The following is a 21,847-nucleotide window of genomic DNA, read 5'->3' as shown; positions in this document are numbered from 1 at the left end:
TATGGTTCTTCATGTAAAGTTCCCCAGCAAATTGCCTATTTGCTAGTTGGCTCCTGGTCTTTCAGACTATTGGGAACAGTACCTTTATGGCAGCTGACTACTCCTCATCTCTTCCCTTTCCTCTCCTCAAAGATGTTAATCTCTTTTAGGTGATACATCTGGGACAATTACTGCAAATATCTGTTCTGAGGCCAACACCCTTCAGTTAATGTAAAGACCTTTGGCCCCTAGGCAACTGCATCTTTTTTCCTGGCTTAGGATACTCCATGTGGCAAAATTTGGCACCCTACCTAGTAGGGAAAGGAGAACTTTTACACTCTGTTGTAATTTCTGGGTAATGGGTACCTGGGTCATTGTTCTCTTCATAATGGTACCTCATTCCAAAGAAATTTGACCTACACAATTACCAGACTTAATCCTTTGAAGCTAAGAACAGTGCCTTCAAGTTCAAAATACTTAACAAATGTTGTTGAACTTAAATGAATTTGGGGTTATAATGTCTAATGTGTTAGATTGTCATACATACCATGTTGGTCAGAGCCAAAATACTCTGCAATGAGATATATATGAGTGTGTGTGTATTCATACATACATACATACATATATACAATTATGTGGAAAAAATGATCATGAAAGTATTATTCCTTTCAATTCACTTCAAGAAGTATTTTATTACATTTTTATCATTTACTCCTTACTCAATCCTCTTTACCATAAACACCATCTCACCCCCAAAACGTGCAGTCCACACTCTGGTTTTATACAAGCCAGGCTTGAAAGAAGGGTGTGACCTGAATTTGGAGGAATACAATAAATACTGTGTTAGAGCCCAAGTCCTAACCCTATCAGGCAACCTTGAAATGACCAGGAAAAAATGAATCAGTCATTGATTTTTATTCATCACTCCAGGTCCAGGAGCTGTGGGTGCAAAGTCAGGGGTTCTCCAGATGTGGGAGAAATCTCTCTAGTCTCCAGGGTGAGGTGCAAAGGCCGACTTCTCCTGGCAGGAGGGGGACCTTAGGCACAAGCTACTTTAGAGAAAAGTGAATTGTTAAGGGAGTTTGTCACTTCCCAGTTGTTGTTGTACTGTGTGTGGTACAACCAGGGGCCCTAAAGGCAGAGCATCATTTTTGCCCTTTTCTTTCCACAAATTTCAGTTCTGTTTATTGGGGGATTTTTTTCTCCCTGTAAACATGAGTTTATGATTTTTAAAAATAGAAGTCAGTGCTAAAAATAGAAGTAGTTTGTTCACCACTGAGCCAGTTCTTCAGAAGGGTTCATTTCCTATATTAGGCTTGTACCTTTATGCTACTTCCATGTGCCTCTTCTGTGAAAGTCTCATTGATTTTTGAAGACCTGTTTTATTTTGTGGTTGGTTCAGGTGGAAAGGGGAAAATCAGCAAAGGTTTGAGTAGGAGCCTCTGATACTATCTAGCCTAGCTCCTAGATCCTAAAGCCTCTACAATATGAAATTCCTCTCCAGCACCCTCTACAAGGGGCCTACTTATTTTTCAGATGACTTGCCCTTCTACTGGTGGGAAACTCATGGTTCCTTCTGTGAACCCTTGCCATTTTGAAAAAGGCTGGCATAGTGGAAAGAGTGCTAGATCGGGAGTCAAAAGACCAACATCCAAATTGTAGCTCTGCCATTTACTACTTGTATGACCTGGCACAAATCACATGACCTTTCTGGGCCTTAACTTCTTCATTTGTAAAATAAGGAGGTTGGCCTGGGGACCTCTATGATCTCCTATCTCTAACTCTTAAAAGCCATTATGCACCATCACTAGGCAGCTTTAGGTGTTAGTTCTTCTTTCTATTGAGGTAGAATCTTGTCTTTCTCTTTCTCCTAACGCTGCCTTCCATGAACCAAGTAGGTTCAATGTAATTCCTCTTCTGTGGAACAGTATTTCAGATATTTGAAAGCTAAGATAATGAGAAGGTGACGTGATATGATAGGAAGGGTTCTGGCCTTGGAGTCAAATTCTGGCACTGCTGATTTCTGCCTATATGACCTTGCGCAAATCACTGAACTTTTCTAGTCTTGTTTTCTTGTCTACAGGATAACTCAGGTTTCCTCAGGCCCTAAATCTGTGACCCTGCAGTCCTGAAGTTTTCCTTCAATGATGTGATATGATTTGTAGACCCCTTAGCTCTCATTCACATTGGTGATGAATTTCCCAGATGTGTAGGAAGGAAAAGAGTGTTCTTACTTTTTCTTTGTGGTAAATTTTTTTTTTGCTATAATTTTTTTATTTTTATTTTTTCCACATAATATTTTATTTTTTCCAATTACATGTAAAGATAGTTTTCAACATTTATTTTTTCATAAGATTTTGAGTTTCAGATTTTTTTTCCCTTCCCAAGACAGCAAGGAATCTGATATAAGCTATATACGTACAGTCATATTAAACATATTTCCATGATCAGAGTAAAAGAGGAAAAGTTCTTCCTTTAAAAAAAAAGAAAAAAATTAGTGACCAAAATGAAGGTTATATTAATTAACCAGGAAATATTTTTCAGTAACTGTGATGTGCTGAGGAATACAAGGGAATGATGAAATGGAGTCACTGACATCAAGCTTATAACTTTTTAGGGGCAGTGACTTAGAAGAGACTAAGAATTATGCAGTAAAATCATGTGTTAATTATGTGGTTCAGGCGATAAGCATTACAAGGCATCCCCTGTCCTTTGCTCCTTTCTTGTCATTTTCCTTTTCTTTGTCTCACTGCTCAGCTCCCATCATTGTTTGGGAGCCTGGCAGTGGTCACAGATGCTAAACAATTAAGTAGCTAAGCTCTACTGCTGGGAATCTCCTTTGTGAAGAGGGTCAAGGAAGGGAGAACCTTGCCAAAGTTAAGGAAGGGGCCAGGTCTGCAGGAGGGATAACCCAGAGAACTTGGGTCCCTATCACTATCATTGTAGAGTGCGAGCGGCTAGGTTCGACTCCTACCTCTAACCTTGGCTGTTTATGTGACCTAACCTCCCTGGGCCTCGGTTTCCTGATGTGTAAGATAAAGGGGTTGGACTAGGTGGGCTTTGAGTTTGAGATCTCCTCCAGTTCTGAATCTGCGATCCTTATGATCTCTTTCGCCTTCGCTCTAGACTTCAGAAAGAGCGAAATAAAAAAAGAACCAGAACCACAGTAATGAAGTCACATAGAGACAAAAAAGAGAAATAATGAAAAAATGAGAATAAAGGGGTCTAGCAGTGCCAGATCGCAAACTATACTGCAAAACAGTCATTTTTAAAACAGTTTGATTATTGGTTAAAAACAACTGGCTCATGGGAACAAAGGAGGCAAATAGCATAGACAGCAAATGAATCTAGTTACTTAGTGTTCAATAAACTCAAAGACCCCCAGCTATTGGAATAAGAACTCACTGTTTAATTTAAAAATCTGCTGGGAAAACAGGACAGCCATATGGAAGAAATGAGATTTAGCCTTTACTATACTAAGATCAGCTCTAAATGGATGTTCTAAATATAAAAGGTTACATCATAAGCAAATTAGAGGAACATGGAAAAAATTACCTATTAGATCTATGGACTGATGAAAAATTAATGACCAGACATGAGCTCGAGGATCACAGAAGATAAGATGGATCATTATGATTACATAAAATTTAAAAGTTTTTGCCTCAACAGATCCAATAAAACTGAGATTAAAGGGGAAGCAACTGGGGAAAAATTTTTGTGTAGCAAGTTTCTTTGAGTAGTTTCATTTCTAAAACAGATATGGAATTGATTCAGATTTATAAGAATGAGTCATTCTGTACCTCATAAATACTCTAAGGATATAACTTAGATATAATGTACAAAAGCCTCCAAGGCTATCTCTAGTCATAAGAAGAAAATACTCCAAATCACTAACAGAGAAATAAAAATTAAAATAATTTTGAGGTTCCATCTCCCACCCGTTAGATTGGCAAAGGTGATAAAAAAGGAAAATGACAGATGTTGGAGGGTCTGTGGGAAAACAGGCACATTGAGGCACTGTTGGTGGTCCTGTGAATGGGTACAACTATTCTGGGAAGCAGTCTGGAAGTATACACAAAGAGTTACTGAACAGTTGAGTGCATGTCCTTTGACACAGCTACACCCTTGCTAGGCCTATTCCCAAAAGAATTCAGAAAAATAGGTAAAGGTTCTATCTATAGGTACAAAAACATTTATAGCAGCACATTTTTTTGTGGTTGCAAAAAAACCCCCTGGAAACTAAAGATCCATTATTTGAGGAGTGGCTTAAATAAATGTTGGTCCATGAATGTGATGGAATACTATTGTGCTGTAAGAAATGAAGAAAGCGATGGTTCAAGGAGATGTGGAAAGACTTGTATGAAATGCTGCAGAATGAAGAGAGTGGGGAAGAACAAATCATGCTATAATATCAATATTGTAAAAATGAACAATTTTGAAGACTTTTATAAACTGATGGATGAAATGTATAGAACCAGGAAAAAAATTTATACAAGAACAGCACTGTGAAGATGAACCACTTTGAAAACTGTGAGAACTACGAACAATGAAATGACCACCTGTGATTCCAGAGGACTGATAATAAGACAGACTCTCCACCTCTAGAGAAAAGTGACACATTTAGGGAGGAGAATGAGTATATTTTTGTATACGCCTAGTGAGAAAATTTGTTTCGCTTGATTCTGTGTACTGCATTTGTTACAAAATAGTTTCTTTTCTTTTCTCTCCTTTTTAATGGGATGGAAGATGAGAGAGGGAGAAAATAGATTTCAGTTAATTAAAAAAAACTTTAAAAATAGAGGTTTAAGAGTTACCAGTGTGGAATGTTGCATGCCCTTTCAGGTGAGATTACTATATTGTTAGTTTTACTGAATTATTTTGCCTGATTCCAAGAGAATTCTCAGGGGTGGGGATGATCTGGAAATGTTTGTAATGTAAAACCAAGTCATGTTAATAAAACTTAAAAAAAAAAGCTAAATCAGAGTCGTAAGGTTAAGGCCAAGGAAACTGGAAGAAGGAACAGAGGAGCATGGAGGAATAATCCTTTACTTGCTCCTTTCTTCTTCCTTGCGGGGAAGCCTAGGATTCTCTTCCCTTTAGCTTAGTCTCTTGGAATGTGTATTTGGGAAGGAGGAGGAAAAGAAGTCTATCTGTAGGGAGTCATGTTTCTTATCCCTCATCTCTCCCCCTCCCCTACCCAGCTCCCCAGACCCCATGGTACCACCACAGGCGGAATTCTTTCCACCTGCTGTCACATCAGAGGCAGCCAGGGCCAGCTGGGCATCAAATGCCTTCTTGGATGTGTGCTTTGGCCTTTAGGTGTGGGGGAGTAGCAACTGGAGCTCTGGGGTCTCGAAATGTTGAAGCTTGCTTATTAGTGATGACTTTGTAAGAAACAGGGGCCTTTCTTCCTTCTTAACCTTGAACACTGGGGAAATAGGAAGGGAGCCAAGGCTCCTAGAGGTGAAAATGCAGCTTTTGGTCAGCACCTGGTCTAGATTTTGGGGGGGGAGGTCCTTGTTTGCTACAAGGAAGGAGTGATGTACTGAGTTCCTGTTTCTGACTGTTGTAATAAGAACTTGAACTCAATATTTACTGGAACACCTACTCTGTACCACGTACTGTTCTAGGCACTTGTAGGGGAGGGGTACTAGGAACAGTCATTTAAAAAAACTCCCTGCTCTCAAAGTGCCTAAAGCCTAGAGGGAGAAGTAAGTTCTTCATAATGTCAGTGTATGCTGAGAAGCACTGGAGTAACAGCCTGGGTGTTGTGCCGAGGCAGAGGAGTGCTTGTTTAACAAACACAGAACAGTAATGCTTGCACTCACTGTGGGTGATGTTCTCATGTCTGAATCAGACTTGTTGAATCAGAGGCCTGGAGAGGGAGGGAGGGAAAACTTGGTAGCATTTTGCCTCTTTTCAACCCCTCTCCACCAGCTGTCAAAGTTAATTGGTTGGTGTGAGAAACAGAGGAGAAACCTAGCATTGGGATGCCAGAGCTGAGCTTCCTTTGGTAGCAGTCCTCAGAGTATCCCATATCTCCTCCAGCCCCCCCCCCCCCCCAAGCTATTAATAACACCTTCTTTGCAGAGCTGTTCATCCTTCTAAAGGAAATAAGTTGGAGCAGGCATGTTTCCCAGTGCTCCTTGCCCTATCAGAGGATTTCTAACACCATTGGGGGTGCTGGGGTAGTGGAGGATAACATGGGATCTGTCCTTGGTTACCTCTCTGCTCTGACTCTCACAATAGTCTGGACAGTGGTCAGGACCTTAGATCCAGCTTATCCTTTGAACTATCCCAGATTGAGTCAGTCTTAGGGAGCAGATTCAGTGACCGCCTACTTCTACCCTGTGTGACTCATGGTTAACAACAACACTGGCAGCTGAAGGGCTTGTCTAGTTGGATGGAGAGCTGGGGAACCCTGAATCTATCCCCATTCATCTCCACCTTCCAGTTTTATTTGGATCTGAATGTCAACCTAATAATAATTTGAATTTGTATAGCACTTTAAGATTTTTCAAATCACTTCTCCCATAGTAAGAAGGTAGTGCAAATTATTTCTCCATTTTATAGATGGGGCAACTGAGAATCAGATGTAACATGGCATGACTTGCTCACAGTCACGTTTAATAAACATTAAAGCTAGGATTCAGACTCTGGTCTCCTGACTCCATAGCCAGTTTGCTTTGTACTGTACCACACTGATCTCAGGGGATGCCCCTAATGGTTTAATGATGAAATTCTTAACCTATGGTCTATGAAATTATATTTTTTAAAAAATATTTTGATAACTATATTTTAATATAATTTGTTTCCTTTGTAATCCTCTCTTTAAAGTGTTTAAAAAAATTATTCTGAGAAATGATCCAAAGACTTCATCAGACTGCAAATGGTTCTATGACATAAGAAAGGTTGAGAACCCCTATTTTGATTTTTTTGAATCCTACTGTGTTCCATCCAAGTTTTACCTACAGACAAAGGGATGTGATGAAATGGGGTGTTAGGCTACATCATAGGCCAATGACTTATACCACACGTCAAGGGTGAGGAGTGTGATGGTTCTTCTGGACCTATACTTTTCCTAGGCTTTTACTGACTTCTCAGGCAAGCCATCCTGCCCTCTACAGTATACCACACATAATTAGTTCACTTACTGCATACGTTGTGAGGAAATAAGCCAGATCTAGATTTAAACTAAATCATTCATCATGGTGTTGTATTTTTCAGCTTAACCAAGGTTCCGAATGTTTAGTGCCCCTTTCCTAGATCTGGCAATTATATAGCTAGCATTTATCTAGCTCTTTAAGGTCTGCAAAGTGTTTTACAAATGTATTATCCATACAGCAATCCTGGGAGTCAGGTACTACTATTATTTCCATTTTACAGAGGAAGAACCTGAGCTAGACAGAAGATTAAGAGACCTGCTTACCCTACTTAGGGTCTGAGGCTAGATTTGAAGTCATCTTCTTGACCCCAGGTCCACTATACCAACTAGTACCCAACATAGTCAATGCTCCCTCACACCTCACCCACCAAAGGTCTAGTCATTTCCTTTCGTTCTTAATGGTTCTTCCAGGCAATTCACTTGACTCTTACCCTCTGATCTCAGGCTATACTATTGGTATAAATCTTTTTTTGGTTACCAGAAAAAAATAAAATTCTTTCTTAATTGCATGCTTTTTTTGAGTTTTGGTCCAAACTGCTGCCTACTTAGCCCTCCCTGTCATGTGGGATGAGGGAGCTCTACCTGTACCCTGTCCCTTCTCACCCCTTTAAAGCCCTCAGTCCTTGTACTTCAGCTCCATTCGAATGTGCAGAGAAGTCCCTTCTTTCTTCTCGCTGTGCAGCTTTCTGAAAAGATGCCTGAAGTTCTTCACAGCTCCATCCCACAGGTTCAGTTGCCCACTTTGCCAAGTGAAGGTTGCTTGTTGTTGTGCTGTCTGACCTCTCTCTTTACAAAGGGTTTCTTCCTGTGTGTTTCTGTGTTAATAGAAATAACAGTTTTTCTTTGGAAGTCCTCTTTGACCATCCTTAATGCTTCAAAAAACTTGACCTTCCCCCCAGTTACATTTTTTAGCATCACAGTCAGTGTTTAAAGAAAGGAGCACTTTGATACAAGGGTTTATTGGATCCCCAGAAAAAGGTGTCATTTGGGTCAGCACTGCAGAGATTGTCCCTGGATCATATGGATCAAATGGACAAATTTACTAAAATTATACACTTTATGCAAGGAAATAATGAGAATTATAAGACAGTCTTTGCCCTTAAGCTTATAATCTGATTGGAAAAAAGAATTATACATCTGTGAAAATGAGAGAGAGAGACAGAAACAGAGAGAGAGAGAAAATATGAGTGATGACACAATGAAAGATGTAATAGGGCAGAACATGATTCATTGCTATATAAACAATATAGACTGAATTTGGAGAAAGGAGAGATTGCTGTGGGCTGGACACTTCCTCTGTGGTGGTCTTGGGTAACAGTTCCTAGATTTTTAGAGCATGAAGATCTCTTTATAACATCTAAGATTGTGTGAATCATAGTATGTACAGTTAGACTGTTAACAATTTTTTTAGAAAAATATGATGGGAAGCTACTATGAATTCAGTAATTCTTATTTTATCTTTTGTCAATCATAACAATATTTGCATACATTGAAAAAAAGAGTAACTTAAGGATAATAGGATCATGGGGATAGGTAGGGATTTACTGAAATTCACACCCATAGTAAATGTGGAATCTTTGAGACCTTGTTGGTGCCCCTGTGTATGGATTGCGTTAACTCTGTAACATCATCCAGGACCAGGAGGGTGTTGGAGCCAGCTTGAACCAGCTCTTGTGTGCCAACTATTAAATTTTTAATGTGAGCATTTATGTCTCAGAAAACACTAAAAATCAGGGTTTGATTTATTGCTTTGCCGATTGTCTAGATATTAGAAAGTGATGTAGAAAATGATGATGATGCAGATTAAGATGAAAAGTGTATTGATTTATAATCCTCCCCCTCTCCTCTCCACCCCCCCATTGACCAACACTCCTGGGCTAGGACCGTAGATTAGGATTTATTGGTCTGGGGTTATGCCATACCACCTACCTTAGAATACTAGTGACTGGAGAGAGTGCTAAGAACTGGAGGGTCTGCAAACAGGCTTACATATTTTGCTTTGTTTCTGTGTCTCAAACTGCCTCTTAACCTCAGGTAGCCATCTTTCAATTGCATACTATCAGTCAGCAGCAGCACTGGCCATTAGCTTCTGGACAAATCAACATAAAAGCCTGATGGAAGAGGCTCCTCTTAGTACGGGAAAAGTGTCAACATAAGAACTGAGTGAATTTGAAGCCTGCATTGTTCCTTCCTTCCTGGATATCAGGTTGTTGTTGTTTTTTCTCCTTCTCTGTCATCAGTAGATAGTGCTGGAATTTAAAGTATTCCCCAGTATGGCCTCCCACTGACCTTTCCAAAATGATGTCTTACTACCCCACTTCTGGTACTCTCTGTTCCAGTCAAATTGGTCAGCTTGGTCTTCCTCATGTAGAGCATTCTACCTTTCCATCTTCCTTCCTTTCCACAGGCAAAAGCTAAATCCTAAAAACCTAACCCAAATCCCTCATGTCTTAAATAGACACCCTCCTCAGTTCTTAGAATCTTTTTGTTTTGTAGTTTTCCATCTTCTCTGACTCTCCATGACCATTTCTGGGGTTTCTTGGCAAAGATACTGAAGTGGTTTACCATTTCCTTCTCCAGCTCATTTTGCAGATGAGGAAACTGAGGCAAACAGGGTTAAGTGACTTGCCCAGAATCATACAGGTAGTAAGTGTCTGAGGCTGAATTTGAACTCAGGAAGATGAGTCTTCCTGACAGTAGGTCCAGCACTGTATCTTCTGTCCTACCTAGGTACCTTCTTGGAGTCCTTATTTTTGGTCAAACTGCAGTTAAGATGCTACACAATACACAGAGCCTTTCCTAACCTTTCAAGTTGTTAAATTCCTTTGGGCCAGGTACTACAACAGATAGAGCAGTTGGGCCTAGAGTCAAGAACTGAGTTCAAATTCAGCCTTAGATACTTAACCAGACTTGTGACCCTGGGCCAGTCACTTAACCTCTGCCTGCCTCAAGGCTCCTCATCTGTAAAATGGGGATGATAATAATATGCCCCAGGGTGGTTATGAGATTCAAATGGAATAATATTTCTAAAACACTGCTTAGCACAGTGATGGCACATAGTAGGTGCTGAGTAATAAATGCTTGTTTCCTTCTGTTATTTAATATGTGCACTTTATATTTACTTACTTGTATGTATATTGGTGAAAGGAAGGAATTGGCCCAAATAGTCTTTTAAAATTACTTCTGGCTCTAAACCTATGATCAGATGCTATATATTGTGTCCCTCCCCCAATCTTTTCCCCCTCTTTGCCCCCACCCCCACCCCCTCCATGAAAATTCCTGGAGGACAGGGACTGACTGGTTTTTATCTTTGTATTCTAACTCCTAGCACACAGGATGTGTTTTAAAATGTTTGTTGAATTAAATAGTGAAGATTGCTTTTTCCTGCTTGGTGCTACTGGAGGAGTTTGTCATAGGCAAACAGATTAGTGTCAGTCCGTTGTACATATTCATCCCCTAGAATTAGAAAGGAAAATTCAACTTTATTTCTAGCTTGGGTTAGTAATCAAGTTGGTGGTGGGTGACTGACAATCTGTGCAGTATTTCAACATAGCCGTTAGATGGCAGTGTTACTCTATAGTAAAATTTCATTTGTTTTCAATAGAATTGTGGACTTACTCTAACCTCCTTCTTTTACAGATGAGGACATGCCCAAGGTCAGGCAGGTAGTAAGTGATAAGAGCCAGGTTGGGCATATTCTTATGACTTCCAAGGAACACACAGGATCATCTAGCTAAAATGTCTTCTGGAAGACCATCCCCAGCATTTACTCAAAAGATCATGAGATTTACAGTTAAAAGAGACCTTAGAGATTATCTGGTCCAATCTTCTCATTTTACAGATGAAGAAACTCAGGTCTAGATGGGTAATAATTTGTCCAGGGTCACACAGAATGTGTGTGACAGAGCCTGGATTCAAACTCAGACCCTTTAACTTCAAACCCAATATTTTTGCCCCTACATAAAGCTTCATTCTCTTGGACCCTCTCTCTCTTTCAAACTGAAAATACATCTTCCTGGCTTTCAAAGCCCTCCACAATCTGTCTCCCAACCCTGTGTATCAAATTTTAATTCCTTCTCTTTCCTCCTTCCATCTCCCAGTTACTTATCCTTTTTTCTAATCCAGCCATTCCCTCAGTCTCCCATATATCTCGATTATTCTTCCTCTTGTTTCTCCCCACCCCAGAATGCCCTCCCTTCTCTCCTCTATCTGGTCATCTCCTGTCTATCCTTCAAAGACCAGTTCAAATCCTGTCTCTTTCAAGTAGCCTTCCCCGACTATGCCGTTCACCATTCACTCCCTAAGTGTAGGATCCTATGAACACAAGTGACTGCTCATTTGCATGCTGTCTAGTCTTCTTGGGAATCTTTTTTTTTTCCTATGAGATTGTAAGATTTTTGATGATGAAGACCTTGTTTTCAGTCTTTTGTATCCCCTCTAAAGTGGAGTGAATTTGGACCTATCGGTCTTAGAGTACCTTCTGGGGATGCAGCTAGATGACCTTTGGAGGTACCTCCAGTTTCTCCTCTATTTAAGCTCCTTCCACCTCCCTCTATGTCTTGGTTTAACCATTCTATTGAACAATTCCATCCCCTGAGCCTCTTTATCCCAACTCCTTAGGCCAATGGGCTCAGCTGGACTATGTAACCTAAGGAACTGTTAACAAGCTCTCCATGGTGGTTGCCATTTCCAAAATATCCCAGAGAGATCAGGTTGGGTTTCTTTCTGATCTCACAATCAGTATGAGAGACAGGGCGGTGAAGGGGTAGGAACTTTAGATCTGGAGTCTGATTCAGGTTTTTACGGTTAACAAGTGTGTGACTTTGAATAAGCTACTTCGTCTCTCCAAGTCCGTCACTCCATCTGAAAAACAGGCTTGATAATACTTGTACCAAGAAGGTGATATCAGTGACTGGAGAGCTGGTCTTAGAAAAGGAAAAGCTGAGTTTAAATCTGCTCGAATGCTGCCTTTTGGTCACTCAGAGCCAATCCCCTGTCCACTCAGTGCTGCACACAGCTGTTGAAGGAACAAAGGGAACAAACATTTACCAAGTACCTGCTGTGTGTCTGGCATTGTTAAGGGCTCTACAAATATTATCTCATTTGGTCCACATGAGACCCTTAGAAACTGTTATCACCCCCATTTTACAGTTCAGGAAACTGAGGCAGACAGAGGTTAAGTGACTTGCCCAAGGTCACATGGCTAGTAAGTGTCTGAGGCAGAATTTGAACTTGGGTCCTCCTGACTTTAGACCCAGCCCTCTATTTACTCTAGCTTAGTAGTTTAGACATAAGTTACAGAGCATTGGTAGTGGCAGTTCCAGTACGCCATAGGAGTGAAACCACAAATCTTGTCCAAAAACACTTGCTATACTATCTCTGTCATAGAACCGTTGTGAGGGAAGGATTCTGCAGAGCTCTGGGTGACTGTGAGCTATTAATAGTTCAGTGCCTCATTGTGCTCCAGACACATTCCTGACCCTGATTTTCAAAGGCTATGCTGTCAAACATTGGCAGGCCCCATCATACAGGAAAGGTTTCAAGCACAGGCCCAGGGGATCAGGGTTGTCTGGGGACCCTCTGACTGATCTTTGGAGAGGCTCATCACCAAACCAGTTGTGGGGTGATGAGTGTTCCCACGTGATATGCATAAATAAATGAACGGATGAGAAAACACTAACCTCATTTTGTTGCTCAGCCGTATCCAACCCTTCATGACCCCATTCGGGGTTTTCTCCAGCTCACTTTACAGAGGAGGAACTAAAGCAAACAGGGCAAAGTGACTTGCCCAGGGACACAACTCGTGAGTGTCTGAGGCCAGATTTAAACTCCGGGAGATGAGTCTTCCTGACTCCAGGCCTTGCACTCTATCCACTGTGCCACCCAGCTGCCTGCTGAGAATACAGATAGAACAGTAAGTTAGTCCCTGCTGTCATGGAGTTTTCATTTAGACAGGGAAAGACTAAACACCCAGAAGCTTTTAGCCACAAGCTGCGCTCACAAAACAGTTGATAATGCCTCTTTAATGAATGACATTACTGCTGATCAAGTCCTATAATTTTCTTGTGGCAAGAAGTTTCTTTTCTGGATCCTCAGTAACTGTGACTGCAACACCCACAGAAGTCATTGCTAGGCCATCTCTCTCTCAGGATGGTGGCTGGGATGGCTGGGCTGGAAGCAGGACCAGCAGCTGTGGGGGTAGAGAGGAAGGATGATGCTACTCCCCAGAGGTCTTGAGCTCATCTGCCTGATGCTGCTAAGTGGTCAGGGGTGAATTGCTCCCCCCAGTAAAATGCAGGGTCTGGTCAAGAGGCAGAATGAGGTGTCAGGAGGGAATGAGGTGTCCTATTCCTAGGTTCTAAAGTTCAGGGTCCTGTGCTGTCTCTAGCTGCATTCCCTGGAAGGTGGTTGTTTGGTGGTGTTCGACTCACCAAGTAACTTGCTTCGCTCTCTCCTCCAGGGTGCTTTGTTGGTTCACCTGGTCTGGCCATTTATTCATGGGTTCTGTTTCTCTCTGTAGATGCTTCAGGATTGCCCCAAGGCCCGAAGGGAGGTGGACTTGCATTGGAGAGCCTCTCAGTGCCCACACATTGTCAAGATAGTGGATGTCTATGAGAACCTGTATGCTGGAAGGAAATGTCTCCTGATTATCATGGAATGGTGGGCAACTCTTCCTGCACGCCTCTCCCCCTCCCCACCAAACCCTCATTTCTGCTTCACCCTTTGGCCCAGCCTCCTCCTCCCAGCTCCTCTCCCTGCTCCTCACCATCATTTCCTTCAGCTCTATCCAATACAGTTATTGAGTGTTCAGTTCATTCTCATAGCAGTCGTAGCAGTAACAGAGAAATCTTCACATGTAAATGCTTAATTTTGTTTTTAAGGATGGTGCATGATTCGATAGGTGGGAGATAGCTGGAGGCTTCATCTTAAAAACCCATCACTTGTCTTTTGGCTTTTGTTTCAGCATGGATGGTGGAGAGCTCTTCAGCCGCATCCAAGACCGGGGAGACCAGGCCTTCACGGAGAGAGGTGAGCAAGGCCTCTTGGGAGAGGCAGAAAGGTCTGAGTAAGTTCTCTAGAAACTTCCATTCCCGAAGGAGACTTTCTATGGTAGGGTGAAGGAGCTTCTGCTCCCCCCTCCCCACCTTGCCCAATTCTGGAACCTTGCCAGGCTGGGGTCAGGACTGACTTTGCTGATGTCATTCTTGGGTGGTATTAATGTTCTTAAACTAGTTTATATCGTGGATGTTTTTGGCAGGCTCCTGCGACTTCTGGGTCCCTCCTCAGAACAATGTTTTTAAATGCGTAAAGTAACATGCCTAAGATTACAAAGAAATTCAAAAGTTAATGAAAATAAAAAAGGAGTGTTTTTCCTATCCAAGTTCATTGACCCCTTGAGATTTTGACATGGATGCCTTGGAGGAGGGGTGTTTTTGGGTCCCAAATTAAGAACCCCTGTTGTAGGGATGGCATCATTAGATTATAATTTCCTTCAAATCAAAGACTGCTTGTTTCTTCTTACCCTCGTGCTGGGGATCTGACTTGGTTGATTGATGCTGTCTAAGGGCTCATACCTGTGAGGCTCAAGGCTTCCAACTTTGCCCACCATTCTGCTCTACTGCAGTTCCCTATTGAGGTTAGGGTCCCTCGTAAGGAGATGGAGTTACGTTAGCATTGCTTCAAGCTTCAAAACTCAACTTGAAGACCCATCTTTCTAATTCTTCCCCCAGAGGCTTCGGACATCATGAAGAGCATTGGGGAAGCCATTCAGTACTTACACTCAATCAACATTGCTCACAGGGATGTCAAGGTAATTGTTGCCACCCCTCCCATCCCCTTTTCCTCTGTGTGTGTGTGTGTGTGTGTGTGTGTGTGTGTGTGTGTGCGCGCGCGTGCATCTGTCTGTCTCTGTCAGTTTGTCTCTCCCTCTTTCTCTGTCTCTCTCCTTCTCTCTCTCCCCTCCCCCTTTGCTCTCTCTCTGTCTCTCCTCCCTCTTTTCCTCTACTCTTCTCTCCCTCTCCCCCCTCCCCCACTATCTGGGGTGTATGAAAGTATGCTAGAAAGGGTTGGTACTGATGCAGTGGAAAGATCATTGGATCTGGAGTGAGAGGACTGGTATTAAATCTTAGCTCTGCCACTCCCCGTGTGTCCTTGTCCAAGTCACCTAACTACTGGTGAGCCTCCATGAAATAGAGATGGCACCAGTTAACATCAGCCTCCCAGGCTATTGTGGGGCTAAAGTGAGGTAATTTATGCCAAGTGCTTTGCAGACCTTAAAGTCTTATATGTAACATTGGTTATCATTCTTTGTTCCTCAGTTACCCCATCTACAAAATGGGGGTAATGATATTTGTAAAATCACAAGGTTGTTAGGAGGCTCAAATAAGCAAATATATGCCAAGTGCTTTGTAAGCTGTTAACTGCCAGCTCATTTATGCTGGATGAATATCAGCAATGATGACGAGTACTCTGGTAGGTGTAGGTGTAGACAGCCTCTCCCTGACACTGGCTGCTGCCAACTCTGAGCAGAGCCAGATCCACGTTGACTTCATCAGATTTGGGTTATGACCTTTTGCTTGCTGTATTTTGGAAAAACATTTTCCCATACCTCCCCTCCCTTCTTCTCTTTGCCTATCCAGACCAACCCAAATCATGTCCTGCCTCCCCCATGAGGTCTTCTCTTCTTTCTCCAGCCCACAGGAATGTCTTTTTTTGTACTTCTGCGGCTGTGAATGTTGTAAATCTTGTCTTGTATTGTTTTCTCACAGCCGTTTCATATATCTTCTCTCCCTAACTTGATGACAAGCTCCTTCTACTTGAAGACTGCATTGCATCTGTATTCTCCCGCAACATCTAGAAGAGTTCTAAGCTTTTAAGATGCATTCAGTACTTGTTGATTGATTGATTGATTGAATGAATCCAGTGCATCCCCAATAGCTTTGGAATACAGGGAAAACTCCTTTGTTTATTGGCTCTAGCCTGCCTCTACAGATTTCTTGCATATTACTTCCTTTCGCTTGCTCTCCAGTCCAGCTAACTTGACCTAAAGAGGCCAAATGATAAATACTCTTTTCTGTACAGAACATTCCAATGCCTGTTTACTGACCCACAGGCTGCTCCCCATGCCAAATGCACTCCTTCCACTCCCCTCAAGGACCTTTGACTTGCTCTCTAGCTTCCTTCCTAGATCAGCTCAGGTGAGACCTCTTCTAGAGGTCTTTCTTGATTTCCTGGTCACCACTCTGTGTCCCCTTCCTATTATGTGCTCAGTACATAATATACACAGTGCCTAAGGTATAGCAGACCCTTAATAAATGTCTGTTGAATGGGTGCATTGGCTTTCCTCATGACTCTTAGTTTTGGTCCCACAGGCTCAGTGAGGCCTTCACTTCTCTCTTTTTTGTTTCTGTGCAGCCTGAGAATCTCTTATATTCCTCCAAACGGCCCAATGCTATCCTGAAGCTCACTGACTTTGGCTTTGCCAAGGAAACTACCAGCCATAATTCCCTCACTACCCCTTGCTACACACCATACTATGTGGGTAAGTTCCAAGAGTAGATGTAGAAGCACTTCCGCTGCCTCTCCCCTTCTTCACTGAGCTCAGGTCACCAACAACCCAAAGAAAGTCATGCATTTTGAGCCTCCCTCTGCAGTGGGTGTTGATAAATAGTTATAACCAGAAGCAAGGATGTGGTCAAAATAGCTTAGTAAGGTTTACAGTTTGCATATTTTATAGTCTTGGGATCTTGGACAGATCATTTCATCCCTAAGAGCCTCAGTCTTCCACAGCCCTAAAATGATGAGGTTGCGCTAGATGATATGTAAGGTTCCTTTCCACCTCTAAATTCTAGAATCAAATGATTGATGACTGTAACCTTGGGGTATCTGTGGAGAATGGTAGCTGTTTCCTCTCCTTGTAGGAGAAAGGAGGGGCTACAGCATTCTTCATTTGGGTTTTTCTAGTATGGGTCTTTTCTGTGGGGCTTGGGATGGATATAGCAGTATACCCAGGAGAATTTGTCTGTTGGTTCTGCTGAGGCACTAATGAGGACCTCTCCCATGCTTCTGGGAGTATATGCCAATCCCAGTAACCTCTTTTCCTTCACAGCTCCAGAAGTCCTGGGCCCCGAGAAATATGATAAATCCTGTGACATGTGGTCTTTGGGTGTCATCATGTATATCCTGTGAGTGCTATGGGAAGGGAGTGGGCAGGCACTGTTCTCTCATAGGCAAGAGCTAGGATGAACAGTGTGGGGTGGGGTAGGAGGATACTGCCATTATTTTTCTGGTTAGATGTGGATTTCTGTGGGAGAGTTTTGTAAAAAATCTGTCCTCTCTCCCCTGCCCCCGTCCTTGAAGTGGAAAAGGAGCTGGGAACTGTCCACATGGGCAGGTACTTGATGCACAGGTTTCCTGATTTCTCTTCTGGCATTACTTTTTACAGTGGGACCAAATTACTTAAATCACAGTCTTTCCTCCTTTTTCCTGGTATGTGTCTCTCAAGTAAACCTCTCATATCCTTTTCTCCTTCTCCTCTTCTTTTCTCTGGTCTAGACTGTGTGGTTACCCTCCATTCTATTCCAACCATGGCCTTGCCATCTCTCCTGGCATGAAGACACGAATCCGAATGGGCCAGTATGAGTTTCCCAATCCAGAGTGGTCAGAGGTGTCAGAGGAAGGTAAGATACCAGCCTTCTGGGGCACATAAAGTACATCCATGTGAGTATTTATCTGTGGATGTATAAAGTCATGTATTTTGTACATGTGCGTGTGTGTGTGTGTGTGTGTGTGTGTGTGTGTGTAATAGCTTCATTGTGTGTGCATAATTGTGTGAAGGATTTGCTGATTAGGACATCAGGGCTTGTGGGAACTTCAAAAAGCTTAGCTGTGGTCAAGCCTTAGTGCTCTCTCCATCAGGGAATTTTATCCCAAGTGGGAAGCTGAAGTCTCTTTTAGAGCTATAGGTAGTTGGTGGTGGTAGTGGTGGGACAGTATGGGGCTTGAATTCTAAAATCAGCTCCTTTTTTCCTCTTGTGCAGTCAAAATGCTTATCCGAAATCTACTGAAGACAGAACCAACTCAAAGAATGACCATCACTGAGTTTATGAATCACCCTTGGATTATGGTGAGACATCTGCTTGTAACCCCCTCTAGGGATTGGAAGGCCAAGAGTCAGCTCCTGGCCAGGGAGATCCTCCTGTCTTTGATCTGATCCTAAATCCTCTTTTCTCTCCTTCAAGCAATCAATGCAGGTCCCTCAGACTCCACTGCACACAAGCAGAGTCCTGAAGGAAGACAAGGAGAGGTGGGAGGACGTGAAGGTGAGGGAAAGACATTGCTTTTGGAGTTAGGGTGGAGATGAAAGGGTAGGTGCTAGCTCCTGGAAGGGGAGATGGGAATAAGCATTTACATGGTACCTACTGCATGCCAGGCAATGTACTAAGTGCTTTACAAGTATTATTTCATTTGATAATAAGAGAGAGAGAGGGAAGATGCTATAAAACCTGGTATCTTCAGACTTTTGTTGTCTCAGGGCATTCATGTCAAAGAAAATTCCTGGTCATCCCTAGACAAACCCCAGTCCATACTATGGGAAAAGAATTCAGTTTTTTCATAGGTTTTATGCTATCCCCCACCATGATGAATCCTCCCTCACTTTATTTAGTGTTCTAAGATGTTGGAGTTGGAAGAGAACTTATAGATCATCTAAGAATCGATAAGCAAACTGAGGCAAAAATCACACATAAGTGTCAGAGCCTAGACTTGAATCCAGATCTGACTGTGCCTTATATCTGAACAGTGTCAATAAGGATTTATTAAACAACTACTGTATGCCAGGTACCTAATTAAGAGCTGGAGATACAAAGAAAGCCAAAATACAGCCCCTGCCTTTGAGGAGCTCAACCTAATGGGGGAGACAACATGGAAACAATCATCTCCAAACAAACTGTATACATAAACAGGAAATGACCAACAGAGAGAAGGCAGAATTAAGAGTGATTGGGAAAGGCTTCCTGGTCACTTAATGAATATGTGTTGAATTGGGTTATGAAATTTCCTCCAGTGGTCTTTCTTCCATTCTTGTTGCCCTTTCCTCTGGCGTCTTGGGAGAGTTGCCTGAAATGGTGATGGTGTCCAGTCGAAGCTGCTGGTCCTTACCTAATGTGGAGGTGCTATTACCCAAACCCAATGTACTGACTGTTCTACGACCTCTTACCTTTTTTTTTTTATTTCTTTTTCAATGTTCTGTTCCCTCTTTTTATCATCTTTGTGCTTCACTTAGGTCTTCCCTTCTCATTCTTTCCCCATGTGGCCTCATTTCGTCTTCTTCTCCTTTTACTCACCCTTGCTGTTCTCCTCCTCAGGAAGAGATGACCAGTGCCTTGGCCACCATGCGTGTTGACTACGAGCAAATCAAGATTAAGAAGATTGAGGATGCCACCAACCCTCTGCTCCTAAAGAGGCGGAAGAAAGCCCGGGCTTTGGAGGCAGCTGCCCTTGCTCACTGAGCCACCCTCAGCCCTCCTCCTGCCCTGATGGAGGGAAAGCAATAACTCTCTAAGTATATTTTTTAAAAGCAGAGACACTGAACTGTCCTCCCTCAGCTCCCACTTGCATGGAGCCCAGAAACTTGTCAGCAGGTGAATTCTGATCCTTTAACTGCCACCTTCCCTGGAGCTCCTGGACCTGACTCCTGGGAGATTGGGAGGGTGGGGACAAGGGGGCAGGTTGCTCTCAAGATCTTCCTCATTGTGCAGTTTTTCTTGGCCAATTTGGTCTTGAATTTTTATAAAATTTCTATTTTTTTTCTCCTTCTTCCCCCCCTTTTCCCTCCCAAGTCACAGGATGATTTTTTAAAGGTATTTTGGGGAGCTGCTTCAGGGAGGTGACTCAGTGTTTGTTATCTTGTTCTCTCTGCCCTCCCCTCACCCCAGTCTGAGGCTTTGGTAGACTTGGGGTCCAAGCAGCTGAGAAGCTGAGCTCTGTGGAGGACAGAGCCTTTGTGGTATGGGATCCAGGGAGCTTGGCCTCAGGGGTGGGAGCCCCGAAGTGTCCCCTGCCTTAATTCAGAGGCCTTGGATAGCTAGCTGGAGCTGTGGCCGAGGGGTAGGCATACAGGGCTGGATGTGTAAGTGTGTGAACAGAGGGTATGAATCAGTGTGCAGACAGAGTGTGTTCCTGGTGGATAGGGGGCCCTCTCAGGAAGGCTCAGGGAGCTTTCCTGTTTGGATCTGACATAGCCCAGGGAAAGGTCCACATAGCTATCCACATGGGAAACTGGCTCATGGTCTTTCTCACTAGCAGGCAGGGCTGTGAGGGGGAGGGGGAAGGGCTTCCCTGACATTGGCACTGAGATCAAAGGGACAGGAGCCTTCCTCTTCTCCTCTTCCTTCCAATCTTAGCATTTAGTGCAGAGTTTCAGAATCCTCCCTCCCTCCTCAGTGACTGGAATTCTGGCAGTACTGTCCTGTGGAGGAGGGAACGCCTAGGATTCAGAATGATCCCTCTTTTCCCACTTTCCCTGAACACTATGTGTTTGGGGAAAAAACCAAAAACCTTCCCTTCCCTTTCCTAACCAGAGAGGTATCCAGGGCCAGAGAGTGGGGAGTATAGTGTCCAGGGCCTTGAGTTCTGGGTTTTTTGGGGTTTTTTTGCACCCTTCCTCCATTCTCTCTCCCGCCCCCTGCCCAGATCTGGAGCCAGCCTGAGCCCACAATATCTGCTGCCTTAGGCTGGGAGCAGACAGAGAGCCTCGCCCTGGAAGATAAGGGCCATCCACCTCATCTTATTTGCCTCTCTCCCTCATTTTAAAACTATCCTGGTTTTATATTTCCTGGATTTTAGCCTTTTTTGTTGTTGTTCTTCTTCTTGCGCCACCTTTTAGCCTCCTACCCCGTCTGGGGATGAGCCTGGGCTATGCGTTGCGACCATAAAGATTTTATGTTTTGCTTGGCCTCTCTCCAGCTGTGGAACCCCCTGCTTTTCCCCCTTCCCTAGGCTTGCTTTCTCTGGGTTCTCCTTCCTGTTCTTCCTTTGAGTGACCTGGAGGACAGAGAGGAAGCCTTCTCACCAAAGATGCTCGACCTCTACCTGCTTCTTCCCTAATGGCTCTCTTTGCCCCTCCAGGACTTTTCCAATTGGCCAATGGGGTGGAGAGACACCTTGTCACCCTTCTTCCCAGTATTAAGTAGGAGTGGAATTGGGGGAACCTCCTGTACTGGTGTCTTAGGCCTCCTTCCCCCAGCACTGCAGTGGAGGGGGCAGGGGGAAGAAGAAGTTGGGAGTAGCTTTTCAGTTCTTCATCTCCCTCAGGGGCATATGGGGGAGGGGGCATTGAGGGATTGGATTGAGTGCCTGCCATGCCTCTTCACCTCCCCTCTTCCCACACCATGGTATGTCTGGCCCTCAGATTATTGTTAACTTGTTGTTTTGTACGATCAAAACTGTCTTTACTAAACAGATTTAATAGTTGAAAGATTTTCTTCTTTCTCTTCCTGCTTGGGTTTTCTCCCAGTTCCTCATACATCTCTGACTGGCACAACATCTTTCCCCCTGCCTTCCAAATCTGGCATTTAGGGGATTGTAGGAGAGGGTGAGCTGAATCCATAGTCCAGGGAAGTCTATTTTCAAGGGTCTTGGGGGGCAAGGTGGAAGGGAAAAGGAAGTAGCCATCAGGGCAATGGAAATCCTCTGTGATGAACT

General features: G+C 43.2%; 1 protein-coding gene across 1 annotated transcript in view; it reads left to right on the top strand.

Annotated features, from left to right (window-relative positions):
• Positions 1 to 21,620, top strand: part of MAPKAPK2 (MAPK activated protein kinase 2) — a 62,383-nt gene extending 40,763 nt beyond the window's left edge. The window contains exons 2-10 of the mRNA XM_072648013.1: positions 13,665 to 13,804; positions 14,109 to 14,173; positions 14,875 to 14,954; positions 16,559 to 16,685; positions 17,253 to 17,328; positions 17,699 to 17,823; positions 18,184 to 18,269; positions 18,385 to 18,465; positions 19,510 to 21,620. Coding sequence (XP_072504114.1) covers positions 13,665 to 13,804; positions 14,109 to 14,173; positions 14,875 to 14,954; positions 16,559 to 16,685; positions 17,253 to 17,328; positions 17,699 to 17,823; positions 18,184 to 18,269; positions 18,385 to 18,465; positions 19,510 to 19,653 — 924 coding nt within the window. The 3' untranslated portion in view covers positions 19,654 to 21,620. The remainder of the gene's footprint in view (positions 1 to 13,664; positions 13,805 to 14,108; positions 14,174 to 14,874; positions 14,955 to 16,558; positions 16,686 to 17,252; positions 17,329 to 17,698; positions 17,824 to 18,183; positions 18,270 to 18,384; positions 18,466 to 19,509) is intronic.
• The last annotated feature ends 227 nt before the right edge of the window (positions 21,621 to 21,847 follow it).

Source organism: Notamacropus eugenii, chromosome 2 (assembly GCF_028372415.1).
Source record: "Notamacropus eugenii isolate mMacEug1 chromosome 2, mMacEug1.pri_v2, whole genome shotgun sequence".
NCBI classification, from domain to species: domain Eukaryota; kingdom Metazoa; phylum Chordata; class Mammalia; order Diprotodontia; family Macropodidae; genus Notamacropus; species Notamacropus eugenii.
The sequence above is the reverse complement of the archived record's forward strand: the minus strand, read 5'-3'. Positions and strand labels throughout refer to the sequence as shown.